Source organism: Notamacropus eugenii, chromosome 3 (genome assembly GCF_028372415.1).
Source record: "Notamacropus eugenii isolate mMacEug1 chromosome 3, mMacEug1.pri_v2, whole genome shotgun sequence".
Classification (NCBI taxonomy): Eukaryota; Metazoa; Chordata; class Mammalia; order Diprotodontia; family Macropodidae; genus Notamacropus; species Notamacropus eugenii.
The window spans coordinates 296,025,890-296,046,415 of record NC_092874.1 but is presented as its reverse complement, the minus strand read 5'-3'; the positions used below and the strand labels follow the sequence as shown (position 1 = coordinate 296,046,415).

The 20,526-nt window shown below is 51.3% G+C and overlaps 2 protein-coding genes across 5 annotated transcripts; one reads left to right on the top strand and one right to left on the bottom strand.

Annotated features, from left to right (window-relative positions):
* The first annotated feature begins 239 nt into the window (after positions 1-239).
* On the top strand, positions 240-15,395 carry JOSD1 (Josephin domain containing 1). 4 transcript variants are annotated; one of them, XM_072656130.1, is made up of 5 exons: positions 240-528; positions 5,649-6,407; positions 12,521-12,649; positions 12,842-13,036; positions 13,336-15,395. In XM_072656130.1, exons 2-5 carry the CDS (start codon positions 6,223-6,225, stop codon positions 13,433-13,435), a joined length of 609 nt encoding a protein of 202 aa, XP_072512231.1. In that variant the 5' UTR covers positions 240-528; positions 5,649-6,222; the 3' UTR covers positions 13,436-15,395. The 4 variants fall into 4 exon arrangements, with proteins under 4 accessions (XP_072512231.1, XP_072512232.1, XP_072512230.1 ...); XM_072656131.1 differs by lacking the exon at positions 240-528 and adding an exon at positions 4,419-4,500; XM_072656129.1 differs by lacking the exon at positions 240-528 and adding an exon at positions 4,578-4,766.
* A 989-nt stretch (positions 15,396-16,384) lies between these two features.
* Positions 16,385-19,268, bottom strand: TOMM22 (translocase of outer mitochondrial membrane 22). Its single transcript, XM_072656134.1, has 4 exons — positions 19,048-19,268; positions 17,826-17,944; positions 17,364-17,481; positions 16,385-17,064 (listed from the first exon to the last, which is right to left on the bottom strand). The coding sequence occupies exons 1-4, from the start codon at positions 19,186-19,188 to the stop codon at positions 16,990-16,992; spliced, it is 453 nt and encodes a 150-aa protein (XP_072512235.1). The 5' UTR covers positions 19,189-19,268; the 3' UTR covers positions 16,385-16,989.
* Positions 19,269-20,526: the final 1,258 nt, after the last annotated feature.

Here is a 20,526-nt window from a genome sequence, read left to right as displayed (position 1 = left end):
AGACTCACTTTCCTCAGTTCAAATATGTACTACAATCACTTCCTAGCTGTGCAACCCTGGGCAAGTCATTTAATCCTGTTTGCCTCAGTTTCCTCCTCTGAAAAATGAGCTGGAGGAGGAAATGGCAAACCACTCCAGTATCTTTGCCAAGAAAATCATGAAGAATCAGACACAACTATAAAACGACTGAACAAAAAATTATCTATATCTACATCTATATAGCGATATGGATATTATCTCTGTTTGTACAGAATTGTTTGCATGTGTGTATGTATGATAAATTGGTGAAGATTGCAAAGGAAAAGGCACTGTCATTAAGGGAACTTCACGGTAAAGGAAAGACTTCTTGCACAAAGTGGAATTTAAGCTGAAACGTGAAGAAAGCCAAGAGGCAGAGGGGAGGAGGAGAGAATCTCAGGCATGTGGGACAGCCAGTGAAAATGAAGAGAACCAGGAGATAGGGTTTCCTGTGCAAGGAAGCAAGGAACCCAATGTCACTGGATTGTAGATTCTGCGGAAGAGAGTAAGGTAGGAAGGGGCCAGGTTTTGAAAAGCTTTAAAAGTCAGAGAAGATTTTTTATTTGCTTCTGGAGGTAATAGAGAACCACTAGAACTCAATGTGTGAGGTGATGAGGGCCTGTACCAGGGTAGGGAGGAGGGGGTGGGGGTGGGTTGTGGTGGCAATATCAAAGGAGAGAAGGGGACATGTGCTACGGATGTCATGAAGATAGAATCTGCAATAGATATGGGGGGTGGGGGTGGGGTTAAGAAAAAGTGAGGAGCTGAAGATGGTCTCTAGATTGTTGGGTGTACCTCTCTATACCGGGGTAGATCATTTCTGTTGTTGTTATTCAGTTGTTTTCAGTCATGTCTGATTCTCCATGACCCCATCTGGGATTTTCTTGACAAAAATACTAGAGTGGTTTGCCATTTCCTTCTCCAGTTGTTTTTACAGATAAGGAAACTGAGGCAAGTAGGGTTAAGTAACTTGCCCAAAGTCACCCAGCTAGGAAGTATTTGAGGCTGGACTGAACTCAGAAGGCATTCTATCCAGTGAACCACTTAGCTGAACTTGGGCATACCTGGTGAACTATTTTATTATGTAAGGAGTCTTTCCTTGTCTTCCTTAATATACTGCCTTCCTGTTTGTCTCCAATTTTACCCCAGTTCAATGTTATTTGGAGATGGTTGTTTGCCATGTTGTCTCCCCTTAACAGCAGGGCATGCCTTTTGCCTCTGTCTCCCCAGGACTTGGTACAATATCTGACACATAAAAGGTGCTAGTTTTTTGGAGGTGCTTATTAAATGTTTCTTGACTTGACTGGGTAGATGGTAGTGACTCCAAAAATAATATGGAAGTTTGAAAGAGAGGTTTTGGGTGAAAAGATAATGAATTCAGTTTTGCACACGTAAAATTTCAGATGTCGACCTGATATCCAATTCGCAATGTCTGGATAGGCAGTTGGAGATTCAGAACTGAACACAGGGGAAAGGCTAGTGCTGAACAAAGAGATTTGAGAATCATTTGTATAGAAATGATAATTGAATCCATAAGAGCTGATGAGATCTCAAGTGATGTAAGTAGTTTAAGGAGAGATGAGAAGGTGGTCTAGGACTGAACGTTGGGAACACACATGGTCAGTAGTTGAAGATCCAAATATGAACATAATAACAATATATTTATGATGGTGTTAACAGTTAGTACAAAACCATTCCCCCAAAGGGTGTGATGGTCTCTCCCACAAGAACATAGAGGCCAGGGGAATGGCCAAGTTGTCCTTCCTGGAGGTGCTCTTGATGGAGTCCTCAACATGTGAAGCTCTTCTGCCAGCTTCCCTACAAACCATGAATCTTGTCTTCCACATTCCATCAAGTGCACAGTTACCGAAGCAGACAATGCTAGCAGTTGGTGTTCTCCTGGGAAGTTGATGAAACGTTCAAATCCTCTGGTCCTCCAAAGATGCTCCACCAGTCAAAGAGGGGCTGGGGTTGTGAAAGGAGATTGAGGTTGAGGTTTTCTCTTCTTCAAGTGATTCCTCCTCAGGACTGGGTTGAAGGCTTCCTCCATAGAAGTCTGAATCTTCCATTCCAGCCATGTTCTCTAGCGTTATGCAAAGATAAGAGGTTGTATTCATTCCTAGTTCACTTCTTTGATGAACTACTTCATTTCTGATGTGTTGTCACCTGATATAAGCATTAAAGCTAAGGGAGGGAGTCACTGCAGCTTATTACACAATGAAAAAAGGAAGCAATTGACTTAGTAGTGAGTTAACCATTCTGGGCCTAGATTGTTATTGGATTATTGCTTTTTTCTACAATTGTTTTGCAAGGTCAGCTGGATGTACAACATCCACCTTTTCTGTACTTTTTACACAGTTCTTTATAAGTTCCATACTTGAAAAAGCAGGGGATATAGTATCAATGGGCCTGAGTTCAAATCTCATCACTGATCTCACTACCTGTGTGACATGGAACAAGTTACTTAATCTCCCTGGGTCTCAGTTTCCATGTCTGTAAAATGAAGGGGGTTGGGCTAGATGGCCCTTGAGGTTGCTTCCAGCTGTAGATCCAGCATCCTGTCTGTGACCTTGGGCAAGTCACCTCTACTTTCTGGACCTTGGTTTCCTCCTCTATAAAATAAGAAGGTTGGACAAGGCGGCCTTTGAAGCCTTCCAGGATCCTTTCCAGGTAGGCAGAACCTGCCAGTTTGCATTCTTCTGGTGTGGCCTTTAAAAACCAAAGGTCATCTCCACATCAGGAGATGGTTCTAAGGAGCATGAGACACGACTTCATGGGAAACTTCAAGGAATTCAGGATCTCATCAGTGGGGAGAAACGCATCTTGTTTTGCGTGGTTCTTCTCCATCTGGTTCCATCAATCCTCCACTGGGCTGGAACCCCTCCCTTGACTCTCTGCCCATCTGTGGATACCAGCAATACTGCCTCTCCTCTTCCTCATTATGAACTTAGCCTACCTTGCCTGTGGCTTTTGTCACACTTCAAGCACACCCAGTCATCCTTGCTGATATTTGAGCAACCAGCTCACACCTGCCATTGTTCTTTGGGTCATCCGCCATTATGAAGCCCTTGAGATCGGAGTGTTATATAACTCATGGGCCAAGAGCATCACCAGAAGACTGGCATTAAAAAAAATGAGCTTTGGCAGAAGTGGGCTGCTTAGAACCATTAAAATGACTGATGGACTACATGGTCAGCAGTTGAAAATCCAAGTATGAGCATAATAAGTAATAATATATTTATGATGGTGTTGAGTTGTACAAAACCATTCCCCCAAAGGGTGTGACGATCTCTCCCACAGGAACGTAGAGGCCAGGGGAATGGCAAAATTGTCCCTCTTGGACGTGCTCTTGATGGAGACCTCAATAGGCAGGAGAGCCCCCTCCAGGCCCCTGATGGACTAATTCAATGGGCTATCTGATAGCATGGCATGACCTGCAACATAGGAACTTTACATCCATGCTACTTTTCCCACATGAAAAAATAGGTCACAACGTTCACTACTTAAAAATGCCAAATGAGGTGCTTGGAGATCACAGGGTGAAGCCAGATCAACACAAAATGGTAAATATGGGGACAACATATAACAAAATATCTTTTGAACAAGAAACAAGATCACAAGAGGGAGAAGCAGAAGATAGGCAATGCCCCAGCCTTCTCCCAGCTTCGTCCAGGAGATGGATGGGCAGGGCTGGGTTGACAGTCCGGGAGGAACGCTGGCATTTCAGAAGCCCTCCACTGAATGACAACACACCGGACAAAGCCACCCATTCTACCACAGAGGCTGAGTCCTACCACGGCCCCTCCCTGCCCACTCTAGGGGACAGCTCCTCGGGGTCCGAACTGCATTCTGCCCATTCACAGGCTCATATACCCAGAGCCGACGGGCACCTTACGAGGACTTGGGCCATCCTCGGGCACACGGCTACAAGGGATCCCGGGTCTTCCGGGTCCGACTCCGGCCCTCTCCGCACTGAACTACAGAGGCTCCGGGAACAAACCGAGTCACCCCAGCCTTCGGAGATCCGAGCGAGGCCAGGACCGACGACCACTCCCCCCCCAGCGCCGGGCGGAACTCCCCTTCCGGACCCCCGCGGGCCTCCGCGGCCGGCTCCACTCCGCATGCGCAGGGGCTTGGCACTTTTTCCTCGGGTGTTTCCGGCTTTCTTTTCCAGTCCCTTTTTAAATTGTCTTTCCCCTCTAGACTTTAAGCTCCTTGAGGGTGGGAACTGTCTTTTTTTTCTTTCTGTTGTTGTATCTTAGCATCAGAGGGAGTGGGTGAGAGAGACAGAAGAGGGAGGGGAGATAAGGAGGGGAGGAGGGGAGACCGGAACAGGCAGAGAGGCGGGGGAGGAGGAGGAAGATGTGGGGGAGGGGAGGAGAGGGCCGGCAGAGCGGAGCTTCCTCCCTCCCCTCCCCCGCCACGCTGACCCGACGCTAACGTCTCACGCGCGCGCCCGCGGCTGCCGTCGTCGTCGCTGCGGTACGTACCATGCTGCGTCGTTATGACGTAGACGTGACGCGCCGCGCAGGCGGGGGGGCGGGTCGAAGGGGCGGGGTTCGAGGCGGACGAACGAAGGGAGAGGGGGTTTCCGGAGCACGCGCTCGGCCGGGCGAGGGCCGGTGACGTCGCGCACGGGTACGAGCGCGCGCCCCCGGGGCTCGCTCCCGCCCCCGCTCCTGCTCCTCCTCCTCCTCGCCTCCCCCTCCCCCGCTCGTGCCGAGGTCTGGGCCGGTCCGGCGGCGGAGGTGAGTGTGGGCGATGCGGTCCGGAGCACAAGGAGAGCCCCCTCCAGGCCTCTGCGCCCCCGGAACCGAGCTGGAGGGGAAGGGGCTGAGCGCGAGGGGCTCCCTCCCAGCAGGGCCCGTGGGGGGCTGAGGAACGGGGGCCCCCTCTGCGGTCTCCTGGGGGGCTGAGGACGCGGGGATCCCCTCTGAGGGCTCACGGGGGGCTTAGGACGCGGGGATCCCCCTGAGGGTTCACGGGGGGCTCAGAACGAGGGGATCCCCCTTTTGAAGGTGGAGGTGGAGGGGCTTAGGTGGGGGCTGACAAGAGGATCCCCCAAACTCTCTCCAGCTTCCCTTGGGGGGATTCACATACCTTGTGGGACCCTAAAAGAAAAGGATCTAGTCCCTTCTAGGCCGTGTACCCCCTTATAGTTGACGAGTTATTTAGGGGATCTCTGCGCCCCAGGCTGGTCCCCTCCAGCTCCCTTGGGGTGGGCTATTTGGGGAGCCCTAATGAGGAGTCGTCACCTCCCCCTTAGCTTGTCTCCCCCCACCCTCGTTCCCTCGGGGGGCAGAGCTGGCATGGCTCTGATCCCCTGGGCCTCCTTGCCATGGCAGGGGTCCCCGTCCCCTCATCCCCCTTTGGAGGGTCTGCCCACCTCCACCCCCACCCCCAGGAATCTCTCTCCAGGCACAAATCCTTTCCCTGGGGGCAGGGATTGGGGTTTGACCAGGCAGTCCAATCCTCCCTGCTCTCCCACTTCCTGGCTGGGCTCCCTTCCCCACCCCATTCCCCTTTCCCTCCCGACCCAGGCGTCTGGCCCTGCTCACTGGCTTCTGGTCATTTGCAAGCAACTTGTTGTGGGCCGGGGATGCTGATTGGAGTTCCTCTGTCTTCCGCAGGGCCCTAGGAGGAGCCCCGAAGAGGGCATTGGCCTCCTCTGCAGCGCTGCCCTCTTCCTCCTTGGCATGTATGGGGCAGCATCTTGCAGCTCCCAAAGGGATGGAGCCCTGCCCCCAAAGGCAGGGGTGTGGTCCCTGAGGCCTTGGGCCGCCACCTGCTAGCCCAGCTTTCCTCTGTTTCTGATTCATCATCTGCCTAAGATGGAAGAAAAAGAACGATGTGGTCAGAGCCCCTCGGCACTGGTCAGTTAGAGTTCGCTCGTTCTCAGGAGCGAGGAAGACAGCAGGGACCATGGTCCTGGGTTTTGGACATTTTTTCGGTATCTGGCACTTTAGCAGTAGAGATAATAGCAAAATAAACTGAGGCATAAAGAGTTGTTTTTCTGCTGAAAACAGGAATTTTTGGAGGTTTTTGTTACTGCTGCTGTTTCCAGCCTCCACACCAAGGTAAATCATGGCCCCTAGAGACTGAGGTGAACCCCACCAACCCCGGAAAGACCCAGGAAGCTACATTCTTCCTTGGAGGGGAAGGGTGGGGAGCTTCGCAGGTCACCTCTTCCTGGAAAATAAAAACATGAGTTGCATGCCATGGAGAGGTGACAAGACCAAATCAGAATCATTGGAATTGCCCCAGCCAGCACCTCCCCACATCTACCACGAGAAGCAGCGGCGGGAACTGTGTGCCCTCCATGCGCTCAACAATGTCTTCCAAGACAGCAACGCTTTCACCCGGGAAACACTGCAGGAGATTTTCCAGAGGTAGGAGAATTCTTTTTCCACCTAGGGTTCTCATCCCCTAGAGGCTTGGGCTTTCTTATTTTCTTGGGGGAGGGAAGGGAGTGAAGCTTGTCCTAAATCTCCTTATTCACTCATACATGCCCTTTGGCGGGGGAGGGGGGGGGGGGTGTGCGCGCGTGTGTTTTCAGAGATTGGGAGGATTATTTCTGCTGTTTCTGGATGGACCCAAAGCAACCGTGCCTCTGAGCCTGTTAGACCTTTCCAACTAGAAGGAAGTGGGCCTGCTTGGGACTCAGCCCAGAGGAAACTTAGGGATCCTCCAGAAAGATGGCCCCACACGGAATGGAGGTGCCAAGGCACCTCTTTCTGAGTTAGAAATGCTGCCTCGTGGGGCTGGGCTCCACTTGGGAAAGTACCATTGCTTTTCTCTTCAAAGACTCTTGATCTCAATGTGCTGAGTTTTAATGGGAATAATTACTTTTTAATGGCGGTAGTAACTTTATTTGTAGTGATGTGTGGGCAGGGACCTCACTGGCCTGCCTCATGGCCATCATTGGGTGTTGAGCAGAATCCCCTCCATTTAGGAATTGAGGCCCAGGAGGTGAAATAACTCACCCCACAATCACATCATCCCATTACACCGCAGGAGGTGTGAGTGGTTAGTGTTCCCCCGAGCACTTCCTGCTCCAAGTCTTTCTTGTCCATAGATACCCCAGGGGTAGAAAAGAAAGAGATTAGCTGCCTTGTCTTCTGGCCTTTTACTTGGCACCAGGAAAGGACTGAATGACTGATCTTGAACACATGCTGCTGCCTTCTCATCTCCAGCTCTGAAGGAGCTGACAGGTGCCTCCAAGGCAGGAGGGAGGCTGGACTGGGTGTGTGTGAGAAGTGATCACTGTTTCCTATGACAGGGCAGTGTGAGGGGCTTCTGAGATGAATAAGACCCAGTCCCTGGACCAGACTGTGAACAAGGCAGGATGCTTTGGGCTTCCTGGCCAGTGGAGTGGAGCCTGCTTAAGTTGGGCCTTGAGGGAGATGGGCAGGATTCTCCTTAGAGGGGTTATGGGGGGGGGAGTGGGGTCAGAAGTGTTAGAGGGACAGAAAGCAGAGAGCTCAGTGCATGAAGGGGGGGCAGGGTGAAATGAGGCTGGACAGAGGTTAGAGCTAGATCGAGGAGGTCTTTGAGATGCTGGTCTAAAGGAGTTTGGACTTTACTCAGTAGGCAGTGGGAGCCATGTAAGATTGTAGAGCAGGGGAGTGACAGTATTAGAACTGGTGGTTAGAAAGACCTTGACAAAGTAAATAGAAAAGAGGAATGAGCTGTGCTCACTAAATTCCTTTGAAATCAATTGCCAGGTTTTTATTTTCTTAGCAGTTAAACATGTAACTGTAGTCCTAGAAGAAAGATGTGCTTTGAGAGTGTAAGGTGCCCTACTGGGAGGCAGGAAGACCTGAATTGAATCCTGTCTCAGACACTTAGTAGCTGGGTAACCATGTGCTAGTCACTTTACCCATGCCTGCTTCAGTTTCCTCATTTTTAAAAGAGGGGGTGATAATAATAGCACCTACCTTCCAGGGTTGTGTGAGGATCCAGTGAGATTGTAAATGGGAAGTGCTGTAGAAATGATCATTATTTTCATCTTTCCTTATTATTATAAACCAAGGAGAAGGAACTGTCTGGGAATAAATAGGATTTACACATAAGGACCTGCTAAATGTTGCCAACCCAGAACTTTCAGGGGAGCAAGATGGACTGAGAGTGGACTTCAGATGTTCTAGAAGTATGATTAGACTCGCTGATTGAAATAAGTTGGGAAAGTGTTGGCGGCAGCACTGGAAATGTAAAGGGCTTTTGGCTAACAAGCTGTGTGTGAGGGCCAGAGGGAAGCACTAGGAGGCAGTTGATGAGGGATCCAGAGCACTTGACAGCTGTTACAGAGTACATCGGTCCTTGCTGCCCACCCTGGAACAGTCACAGTGCTGACTGGCAATGTCCAGAGTCAAGCCCTGAGTTCTGGGGGCAGTTCTGCCCCTCAGCAGTCACTGGTCTCACTCGGGATCCATTTCCGGGCCTCCACCTGGTCAGTGGGCAGTGGGCCTGGCAGCTTCAGCCTTTCTTTCCAAGCCCATCATGGGGTAGCAAATCTGTGCTGATGTGATTGAGAAGGTGGTACTTGAAGGGCTAGGGCCATTGTCCCAGGCTCCCAGGCTGAATGTAGACCTTCATCCTGACTACCCAGGAAGGGAGGATGCTGAGAATGAGAGTGGTGTGTGACAGGCCAAGGGTCCTCGAGGGAGGCCATGAGGTTCAGCCCCCTTATGCTGGATGGGCCCAGGGAGCCCACAGGTGACCCCGGTCTTCCACAGCTGGCCCTTTTTGGGGTCTCCTTAGATAGGCCAAAGAGAGCAAGCTGTGAGTAAAAGTCTCCTTGATGGGTTGGATTTGGTGACAGGCTTCCTGGTCCTTTCCTGTAGAAAGCTGGATTCTCACATGAGACCAAGCAGGTCAGACAGAATGACCCAGCAGACCCTCTGACATGTCACCCCTGAGGGGAAAGGAAAGGCTCTTGGGCTCTCCTGCCAAAGAACTGGCCCTGCACCTCACTAGTGGTGGTTACCAGGGCACTTAATCCTAGATACTCAGGAGGATTTGATCCTCAGCTGGAGGAAACTTTGCCCCTGGGGATTTGGAGAAGGAACTGCACCTTATCCAAGGGTGGGGAACATGTGGCCTTCTAGGTCCTCAAGGGCAGCCCTTTGATTGAATCCAAACTTCTTGGTTCTGTGAAGTTTTGATTCAGTCAAAGGACCTCACTTGAGAATTTGGAGGGCCACATGTGGCCTTGAGGCCACAGGTTGTCCACTCCTGAGCTTATCCCTAGACCCAGGGTTTGTACTGTCCACTGGGGCCTGGGCTGTGAGCTAAGCCAAGCCAAGGTGGCTGAGGATGCTAAGCACAGTTTAAGGCAGCAGGGCAATTTTGTCCATGGGGCTGCTTGCATTTACCGAATGAGATTGAAGGTGCTTCTAGCTCAGCCTTGATTAATAACCAAGTGCTCCCTTTGTGGCATACCCTGACCCCTTAGGGAAGGAGGGACAATAGCCTCCAGACAGTCTCTGCCCTTCAGGAGTTTTTAATTAGTTGAACAATGAAACTTACATGCAGGAAACATGCAAGACAGGGTATAATTAAGTGTCCGATGGTGTGATAGCATCTGTGAGTGCCGGAGTTCTTTGCCGCTAATGGGTAAAGCCTTTTGGATGAGATGAAACTTGAGGTGAACCTGGGAGGGAGATCAGGGTTGGGACTGGGGAGCAGGCCTATTCCAGGAAAAGGGCAGGGACCCCAAGGTATGAGGGCAAGAGTGAGCAGGAGGTTTATGGGTAAGAACTGAGAAGGCTGGGAGGGCCTGGGAGATCAGGTTGGATATGAATGCCAGGTCCAGTTGTGAATCCCGAAGGTAAGTGGGAGCATTCCTGACACCTGCCTAAGACTCCAGCCTCCTAATTGGACTGCCCATTGAGAGGGGCTAGGTGGCCTGGGCCTTGACTCTGACCAGCTGCAAAACATTGACCTTTCTCAGCTGCATGCTGCTCAAAGAATTGTCCTTAGGGACTTGACTTCCTGAGCTACAACCCTGCTTAAACACCTAGAGGATAAATTGGAAGGTCCTCACCTCCAGCCTGCCTCCCACCTTTTATTCCCTGGGTCCTCACCTCCAGCCTGCCCTTGGGTCCTCCTATCTCCTCATTCCTATTGGCTTCTCATCAGCTTTCTCTTCCTTAAGGAAGCCAGTTCTGGTGCTGGCTCCCTCCTTTTCTGTCAGTCAATCAGTAAGCCTTTCTGGATTCACCAGGGGGTGAGCTCAGTTCCTTCATCACTTTACCTTGTATTTACCTATTTGAGGACACGCGGTATCCCCTAGAAAGGCAGGAACTTTCTCATGTTTTTTCTGTGAACTCCAAACCCCCAGCCCCGCTGGTACTTAACTTATGTTGAGCTCAATTAAAGTAGTTTTGTGAAGATGAATCTGGAAGCCATGTACATAGAGTGACCCCAGGAAGCTGTTTCAGTGACCCACACATGGAGGAAGAGCCCGTCCCAGGGCCTGAGCCATGGGAATGTAGAGGAAGGGATAGTCAGCAGCATCTGGGCAATAATAGGAATCAGACTCAAAAATGACAAGATTCTTTTGATCCTGTGAGATTCTGAGAACAGAGATATGCAGTAGGCAGACTTCTCTGTGGGCAAAATGTTCTAAGTTAACTCCCCTATCAGGATACCTAGAGGCATGTGATTGATTTGGTGTGACCCATGGGAGTTTGAGAATGAGAGGAACAGGTCAGAAGGGAATGGGGAGAGGTGTGAGGCAAGAAGACTGAAGATTTTGGCAGTGGGATAGTCCCAAGGTGGGGAGGGGAAGACATCGAGGACCCACAGTTGTCAGAGCTTAGAGACCTGTGGTTGGAGTGGTCCTGTGGTTTATGGAAAGGCCACATGCAGAAGAGAGCTGAGCATCCAGAATGCGAAGAGGCAGAAGAGGGAAGGAAGGAGAGAGGGAGGCATTCTCTGTGATGCCTGCACAGAGGAGTGGAGTGTATCGGGAAAGGAGGAGGAAGGAAGCATTTGGGAGGCCAGGCAGACAGGAGAGCCTCATGCCTCATGTGGACCATCCCAAGGGAGAAAGGCCCACGAGAACCTTCTGAGAGGTCAGGTTTGGCCTGTCCAGCTTCTTTAGTGTTTTTGTAAGTAGAAAGTACTTTCTATTTAGATCCAGAGGCAAGTAGAGGGAGTTAGTGCTGCCAGAAACACTGACTCCAAGTTAGTTTGATGGAGGAGAGAAAGCAAATGGGGGGAATGTAGCTGATGGCTGTGGCACCTCCCCTGCTACGCAGAGAGCATCATGGCAGCTGCACCGAGTGAAGGGGCTGTTGGCAGGTCCCAGTCTGCCAGCTACAAATGAGACAAACCCTTGTTGCAGGCATTGATGAGAGCTCTGGGGACTCTGAATAAGGAAGCAAGACGGTAAAAGCAGTGTCCATCTGGTTTGGCGGTGGACATGGTGGAAGGAAGGAGAATTGAACCTGATACATTTATCATTTTGATTCACTCACCTGAATGGCTGTATACTTGAGGGTCCCACGATTTTACTAGTGTAGGTATAAGGCAGAACACACGTATGCTTTGGTAAACACTCAGCGGACTTCTGTGGCTGAAAAAGTTCATCCGTTAGTGACCAGCCTTCTGGTAGTGAGTCTTTCTAACCTTAGCGAGGTCGTTCATGGTCTGGTGGGCAGTCCGTTTGCTGTCGGGCCCACACCAACAAGTCTTTTTCAGCTCAGGGTAGGACCTGCCTGATCTTGTACTTCTCTGACATGGCCTTCCAAAGTCCAGGGTCCCCAGCTCTGAAGTATAAGAAGATGACTTACTCCAGAAGCAGAGCCAAATATCACAAGAAAACCTAAACAGTTAAAATATAGGGAACCTCTAGAGCAGTGATGAAAACACCTGCCATGAGGTGCTCTTCTGATCTCCGCAATGAGCCTTGCCCCTTGTATGGTAGGGGCTACAGGAGTGGGTCCGACAGATGAGCCTGCTTGGGAATTCCATAAATGTGGGTCCTCCAGGGAAAATGTGTCCCATCCTGTAAATAAAATTTCCTGACTGTGGCACATAAAAAGAAAGAGGTCATCTGCACCCAGACAACTGAATACTTTATGAGATTTAGTTAAACTGCCCTTTAAAGCAGACAGGTACAATTATAAAAAGTAATGGTCAGGAAACAAGTGTAGGTTGAGTAAGATCGAGCATCCTCTTAATGCCCAGGGTGGCATTGAGCAAGAGGCCACATAGTGTGGCAAGGGTGCTAGATTGGCTGTCAGGACACACAAGGATGAGTCTGAGCTTTTCCACTTCCTACCTCTGCCCTCCAATTTGGGTATCTGTGACACAGGAACACCTGCACTACCAGTGGATCACAGAGTGGTTGGGAGCAAAGCTCTCTGTCAAGTGTCAGGACTAGATAAATGAGTTATTGAATTGTCTCCATTAAGTACCATGTGGCCACACCTGGGATGGGCACAGAGGCCCTAACAGATCCCAAGAGTGAGCCCATCTCCCTCCGTGTTTGCAGGCTGTCTCCAAACACCATGGTGACACCCCACAAGAAGAGCATGCTGGGAAATGGGAACTACGATGTGAATGTCATCATGGCGGCCCTTCAGACCAAAGGCTATGAAGCGGTTTGGTGGGACAAACGGAGGTAACTGAAACCAGATCTGCCTTGCTGGAGACTGACCCTGTATTTTGTGATGGAAGCCAGAGTTTCCAGCAAGGTCACTCTTTGGCCTTACGACCAACGGCATGAGTGGGAGGTGGATGAGTTAGCCTTTCTGGTGCAGTGGCCTTGGGGAATGGCCTGTTTCAGAACCTTGTTTCATTTCTCTTTCCTCAGGGACGTCAGTGTCATTGCCCTCTCTAATGTCATGGGCTTCATCATGAATCTCCCCTCTAGCCTCTGCTGGGGTCCGTTGAAGCTTCCTCTCAAAAGGCAGCATTGGATTTGTGTCCGAGAAGTGGGAGGCACCTACTACAACCTTGACTCCAAACTCAAGGTGCCCGAGTGCATTGGAGGCGAGAGTGAGCTCAGGTGGATTTTCTGTGCTTTTTAGCTTCATTTTCCCCTTCAGCTTTACAGAAGGCCATAGAAATAACTGTAGAGATTTGGAAGGCTTGGAATCTCTTCCCTCCAGAAAGCTATAGTGTTGCATTAACGTTGGACGCAGTGACAGATGTGGCAGACAATCATGAGATTAGCAGATGCCAACCTCCCCAAGGACAGAGCATTTAGGGCTCCCCCAGCTTTAGGGAGTGGACCGTCCCAAGGCTGAAGCTGGCCATTCCTGCAGCCTTTCTCTTCTCTCTCATAAGTTTGCCTTCTTCCCACAGGAAATTTTTGAAACATCAGCTCCGAGGAAAGAATTGTGAGCTGCTGCTTGTGGTCCCAGAAGAGGTGGAGGCCCACCGGAGTTGGAGGGCAGATGTCTGAGCCAGCTCGACCTTTCTTTGCCTCTCTTCCTTCCTGCTTTCCCCTCTCCCTGAGAGCCTTTGTTGTCTTGTGACCTCTGTCACCATAGGTCTCTCTCTCTCTCTTTCTCTCTCCTGTCCCCACATCTTGTTGGGTTTCTCCTTACCAGACTTGACAATGCAATAGGTCAGCTGGGAGGACAAACACTCTGTTCCTGGAGAAGGAAGTGAGGATGTGGTCCAAGTTTCTCTGGGCTTGCTCTCAGAGCAGAGAAGGAGAAAGGATGGTCCTACCATTGACTTTCTCCTTCCTTGTAGAGGTTACCTATTGGACTTGACACAACCCTTGCTGGAGTTAACCACCCGCTGCCCCTGATTTGGAGATGCTGCCTCCAACTTTCCCTTTCCTGTTAAACTAATGGGTCTGAAGAGACTCATGAAGCCCAGATGACTGGCTTGGAGGGCCAAAAGCATAGGGGTCTCTCAGGAAATCATCTTCATAACCTTACTTAGCAATGGTACAGCATGCTGAATGACTTCAACCCTCAGCTCCACCTTAACTGAGGAAAGGGGCTGTCCTGTTTTTCAGAAGGAGAATTTCTCTAATTTGGGCATTAGTTGAATTCTGCCATGTTTAGGAGGAGCAAGGGTGGGGTAGCTACACATACACTAAGTGAGGGTGTGGGCCTGGCTTTTGGGTGGTTTGTTTTATGAGGTCCCCACCATTTCACTACATTGTGTGGAAGTGTCAGGGGAAGGACACTTGCAGTAGGAAGGAAAGTGGACGTCTTCAACTTTACCCCCAAGTGTCTCAAGAGAATGAGTTGAAAACATTCTTTTATAAAGGGATTCTAGTAGTTGAGGACTGGAACAACATGAAAGGTGTTGGGAGCCAGTAGAAGGACTAGGAGCGGAGGCAGCTCCAAGAGCCAGAGCCCTCAAATCGAGGGCATGAGCTTTGTGGGACATGGCCTTTGACAAGTTAGCTCAGGAATGACCTTTATCTGTCAGCTTATAGACTTTTTCAGGTGGCCCCCTTTCTCTCATAACTCTGGAATATGAAAGAGCAGAAGGGAAATAATGGTGATTGAATGGAATGTGAGCCCAGCTGTGGTCACCTTAGAAGTGAAGGCACGTTGATAACGGTGCTGACAGGTGAGAGCGCCACACTGGACAGACTTCTCTCCAGCTGCAGAACTAGGACCGTAGGACAAGCCTGAGCGGGCCTAGCTGGCCTGAGCCATCAGTAGCTTCCTCCCACCTGTGACTGGAGCGCATGTTTACACCAGCACTCTCTGCACACTTACCTATAATCCAACAAGGCCACTTTTTAATGCTGAATGATGGCGGCCAGAAAGCAGTTCCTGCATCATACCCTCCCAGCACTGGTCGCAATGTCTCCTGCACCATTTTCCACACCAGACTTGCTGCTTGGCCCCTTGAGGAGCTCTTTACCCCTGCCAGATGACATTCCATTCACCACCACCAGCCAGAAGATCCAGCCAACTTTGGTGGGCCTGTAGGAGAGCTCTGTCCCTGACAGCAAGCCATTTCCTGGGAAGGAACCTGCTTAGCTCCATGTGAATGGTGCCAAGAGGCTTCAGTCACATGGAGTCCACAAGCCAATGGAATATGCAAAGACGCTTTACAAACATTTCAGGGCTGGTTTCTCTGTTCATATCCAACTCTGGTGCTCAGGAACAGGGCCCCATGCTGATGCCCGAGGGCATGGAGACCTCTACCCCTCCAAGGAAGGAGGTCCCCCAGCCCTACTGCCCATCAGTGGGCAACCCTCGGCTGTTTATTTTTGCTTCCCTTCCTCCCTTTTGTTGGCCTTGTGCTGGGTTTGTTTACAGAGGATGTATTTTGTTTAACCAAATATTAAAAAAAAAGGCAAACTCTCCACATCTAAATCCCATTACTCGTCTGTCTGCCTGAGTTCTGTAATTATGTAAAAGGAAAAAAATAAACCCTTGTCTTTACTGTGTTGTTGATGGTCCATTTTGGGTCCCCAGCTCACTCGTAGCCCATGGCAGCTGGAGAGCCCAGGGGCATGCCCCCTTTGTAGACTGGGCCCAGACCTGGCTCTTCTCCTGTTTCCTGGGAGGTCCTTGGACAGATCACCTAACCCATGTGCACCTCAGTTTCCTTATCTTGTGACTCCTATGAACCTTTCCAGGCTTAAATCCTATTGTCTGAATTCATAAAAATTTACTGAGAAGTGGGAAATTGAATCCTTTCCAATGGTTAGTTTCATCATATATTCAAAAGCAAATAGATTTTTCAGAAATAAATTCATTGTGACTTGTCCTGGTGATGGCAAGTATCCCCAGGGATGCTAAGTTTGTAGGGCAGGAATCTGATCTCTCAAACCATCCTCCTAGAGACCTCTTCCTGTGAATCTGATTTTTTAGGGGTGAATCCTGTCCCCACTTTGCCAACCCAAGCCACGGGAAGCCTTTCCAGTTGCTAGAGCTAAGAAAAAAAAAAAAGAGCGGTAGCCAACCTCTTGGAAATTAGCCTCTCCATCCTTTGCTGGACTGGCCTTTGGAAGGCAGACCCATTTTAGGTCCTGCCAGAGCTGGCCCCCACCTGTCCCCTCCCCAAATTCATATACAAAATAAAGCCAATATTCGATCAACTTAATGGGTTACTCACCCTCATCGAATGGTTTTTTTTAATAAGACTGTGGCAAGCTCTGGGGCCTTCTCCATGTGTCTGACAGCAGTCCCTGGAGAGCTACAGATGGACCTGCAAGCCCCCATCCGATAACGAGGTGAATACAAGCTACTGTCTGTGTGAGACTCTTAGCCAACAAACGAAAACATGCAACAGAGGGCCTGGACTGACTGATCTTTCCTTCTGGAAACATCATCTAGCTTGGGGGCCTAAGTGAAATCTAATCCCCTGGAGTCACTGGGGAGAATCAATGCCCCAAAAAGGGAGACGGACAAGCCATGTGGCCAAGACCTGGAATTGCAATCATTTTTAATATTTAATACAAAACATTAGCATTGATTTGATCATACACACGTTGCTTTACAGGGCAAACAAAAACAGACAGCACACCAGGAGGAAGCCACGACTCCTCCATCCTGCACTCTGCACCCCCACCCCGGCCTCCAGAACACACAGATTTCACAATGACTCTTGTCACCCCGACACTTGCTGCACTGGGTCTGATTGAGATTCTCCCCTGACAGTTCTCAATGAATGGTCAGGAGCAGAATCCTGCTGACTTCAGTTCCCCCAGGAAAAGGCAAGGAATCCTTTGACTGACAACAGCTTAGCAATGGGGATGGGGAGGCCAGAGCCGGGGGAATCACTGCATCCTTGCATTCCCTCGTATCAGAGGAGGAGCACTGGAGAAAAACCCTCATGCCAGTGTGGAAGGCAGAGCTGAGAGACAGCCACCTCTAGTGAGGGGGTGGGGAGGATTCTGCCCATAGTGTTCAGATGGTTCAACATGCCCCAAAAAACCCAGAACAAACAAAAACATTTCAAATAATCAACAGTCTGCAAACAGTTGAATTTGAAACTTTTCCCTCTCAAACAGTCAGATGCAGCGAATTTTCTCTAAATCTTTCCAGGAAGTGGAGGTAGGGCCCCTGGCATCCCTCCAGACAGCCCTGTGTTAGGACCAAGGAGTATCTGTAAGAGAAGGGGAGGAGTCACAAAGACACCAAGAGCAATCCACATCCCCCTACTCAGCTCACCAACCAGCAAAGGAACCCCTGAGATCCCCTGGCTTGTCCAACACGGACTCATTCAGTGGGATTCACAGTTTAGGGGTTCCTGCTTCAATCTGGGGATCGTTTTTGGACTCACATGTCCATCTACACACTCAGGTGTGTGAATCAATGTTCATTCAAGTGAAGGGACCAATCCAGCCTTGAGTGTGACCCAGGGGCCGTTGGGGCCCTGAGCTAAACCTGCCCCCAGCCCCTCACCTGCCGCTGCTGTAGCTGTTGCTGCTGCTCCATCTGTAGCTTCTCCGTTTCAAAGACAACGGGAAGAACAAGGATCATGAACGAGGTGGTCCCAATCCACAAAGCTGCCCTGGAGAACCTGCTCCAAACCAAAGAAGACAGGGTAAGCCTGGCATGTGTGACCCTTCCTGGAAGAACATGTCCTCCAGGCTTCCATGGAAGCTCTGAGGGAAACCCCCTGGGGAGGTGGGGAGTGACCTCAGACATCCCTTCACCTGTGGGCCTCACTTTCCCTTTTTGTAAAATATGAAAACTTCCTACCTCACAGGGGTGCTGGGAGGGAAAGCTCTGGAATGGATTATCTTTACTTTTAAATGGGAGCATGATGGAGTTGGGAGGCCTGGGTTCAAATCTTGGCCCTTAAATGTGTGAGGTGACTAGTAAGGGTGAATCCCTTTGCTTCTTGTACAGGTGCATGCTCACCTGTACATTTTCTGGGCCACTGTGAGGGAGAGGTCAAAGGTGGCTCCTGCGGCAGACCGAACACTTTCTGGGAACATCTCCGTGAGGCCCCACAGTCTTTCGGCCAAGGTCTCATCAAGCTGAAGAATTGAAGGAGAAGGTGAAAACCATAGCAGGGCTCTGGTCAACAGCAAAAAGTTGGAGCCAGAGGACTGAGTGAAACCCAGCTCTGCCTTCTACTTCTTTGACCCTGGCTCTGTCAATTGCCTCAGTTTCCTCCTCTGTAAAAGGAAGGCCTTTTTGGCTCCAGATCCCTGCTGTGATGACTTGGCTGGCTGTTTTCCTTCCCCTCCAGTTTCTCAGCCTCTTCCTAGCATGGCCCAGCAGACCACATCCCACAGGTGTAGAGCTGGAAGAGACCTCGGCTCTTACCTGACAGTAAGAACAGTTAGCATTTCTACAGGATCACCGTTTGAACCAGTACTTTACAATGACCATCTTACTTGTTTCTCACAACAACCCTGGGAGGGAGGTGCCCTATTATCTCCAGATTACAGGAGAGGAAATTTAGGCAAGCAGAGGTTAAGTGACTCGAGGAGGGAGGGGGTTTGAGCTCGGGCCTTCCTGACTCCAGGCTCACTGCTCTGGTCCGCCCTGAGGCCTAGGGAGATTCTACTGTCTATCAGTCTGCCAATCTACAAGCAATCGCTAATCTGGGGGGATGCACCCTGGGGGAGCCCCCTCGCTAAGCGAGGACGGGGACAACAACCCCCCAAGAACGAGGCCACACAGACACACCCTTCCGCTCCCGGCAGTCCCCCACTCTCTCCGGGGCCCAGCCCAGCCCAAAGCCCTAGATTCAAATCCTGGTGCCTCTCCTTGCTGCCCCTGTGACCTTGGGCCACGGCGTCCCCTGCTTCCCGACTCGAGCACCTCCCGGGCTTCGCTGGCTGGGTCCCCCTCCTCCCCTGGGCCTCAGTGTTCTCATCTGCCAGGTTTCGGACAGCCCGGGCCTACGGTCCCCATCCTCTGACCCCAGCCCTGGAGATGCCCGCTGCACGCAGAGGCGAGCGGCCCCGCACCCCGCTCCCTGCGGGTGAAAGGGGCGGGGCGAGGTCCCTTCGGGGCGGCGTCTCGGGCGCTCCGGCCCCGCCCCCAGGTCCACGCGCCCCCGCTTCCCCGCCCCCCAGCCCCCAGCCCCCAGCCCCCGGCTCGCTGGCGCCCGGCCCGGGCCCGGCCGAACCTCCTCGTCGTCGTCGTCCTCCAGCTCGTCCTCGACCTTCTCGGCGTTGCTCTTCTGCAGCAGCTCGTCCGCCGACCCCGCCGACCCCGACGGCGATGCGGCAGAGGCAACAACCGAGGCGGCGGACGAGGCGGCGGCCATGGCTCTAGGGGACACCGGAAGCGGAAGGGAGGTGGTGGCGAGGCGCTGGGGGCGGGCAGAGCGGCCGGGGCTGGGGAGGGAGGGCTCGCTAGCGCCCCCGCGCGTCCCGGAGGGAGGAGGGCTCCTCGGAGGCCCTTCGGGGAGAGGTGCGTCACTTCCGCCCCGGGGCTGCGGGGGCGGCCCTGCGACTGCGTCCTAGCTTCTCAGAACCGAAGGACCCCTTCACAAGGGGATTGTTCGGTAAAACGTGGACGCGGGGACCTGGAAAGCTTTGAGAAACAGCCGCGCTAGGAGGAGACCCCGGGCAGGGGCATCGCAGGGGCACAGAGCGGCCTGCCCACGTGGGCAGGGGGCTGGCATGGCACCCGGAATGCCTCCAGGCCGGAGAGCGGGGACCCCCAACCACGGGCAAGCGGGCCAGAGGCCCGGGCCTCGAGTGCCAGGACAGCGCAGAGGCTCCGGCCGTGGCTCCAGCGCATACCCATCGATATCGTTCCTTTTTAAAACTTTTTAGTTTTTAATTTCTGGAATAAAACCGCCATTTCCATAACATAGTGTAATAAAGGATGATCGAGGGCCTTGCAAATATGAGAAATTCGTTCTCTCGGGAATTTAATAACTCACTATTGTACTAGGACCAGTTCTTCCCCTTTTCTACTTCTCACCCAGAAATCCACCAGGGAGGGAAATCTCCGGCAGAGACCCCCAGGACAAGATCTCGTCGGGCCACCGGGTGCCCTTCTGCCCATCGTGTTTGCTCCGGCTGCTCAGGTCCCTTTGGTCAGTCGGATATGGAAATGGATGTCTCTTTGCCTAAGATCTGGGTGACTTAAGTCAGGTACCCCAAGGCCCTCGCTGTAATATAGCTCACCCTATTATAATATTCATTTTTCCATGGCTAATCAATCAGTGTTGAGCCCACTGCCATGAGGAGTCTTCAGTCTGACAGAGATGGCCAAATGACCATGCTTTTACTAATAAACACATGGGCCTTAGTAATATGAAATTCCCCAGAAGTGATGTCTCTTGACCATCACACAAGCCTATCCCTGCTTTTCTAAGATGGTTGAGCTCCTCATTTCTTCTAGCACAGCAGTAACCCATCACATTCATACACCATAACCTCTTCAGCCACGCCCCAAACGACAGGCAACCTAGTTCTTTGCCACAAGAGCTGCTGTAAGTATTTGCACTGACACATTTCTGATGGTGGACAACTGGCCAGAGTCACGGATTGTGGTGATAAGAACACCCCTTTCAGGTCTTCCAGAGCTGCGGCTACAGTGTTGCCAGGCTGCAAATTTGGGGTGGCTTCCGAGGATGGTGATGAAAGGCCCT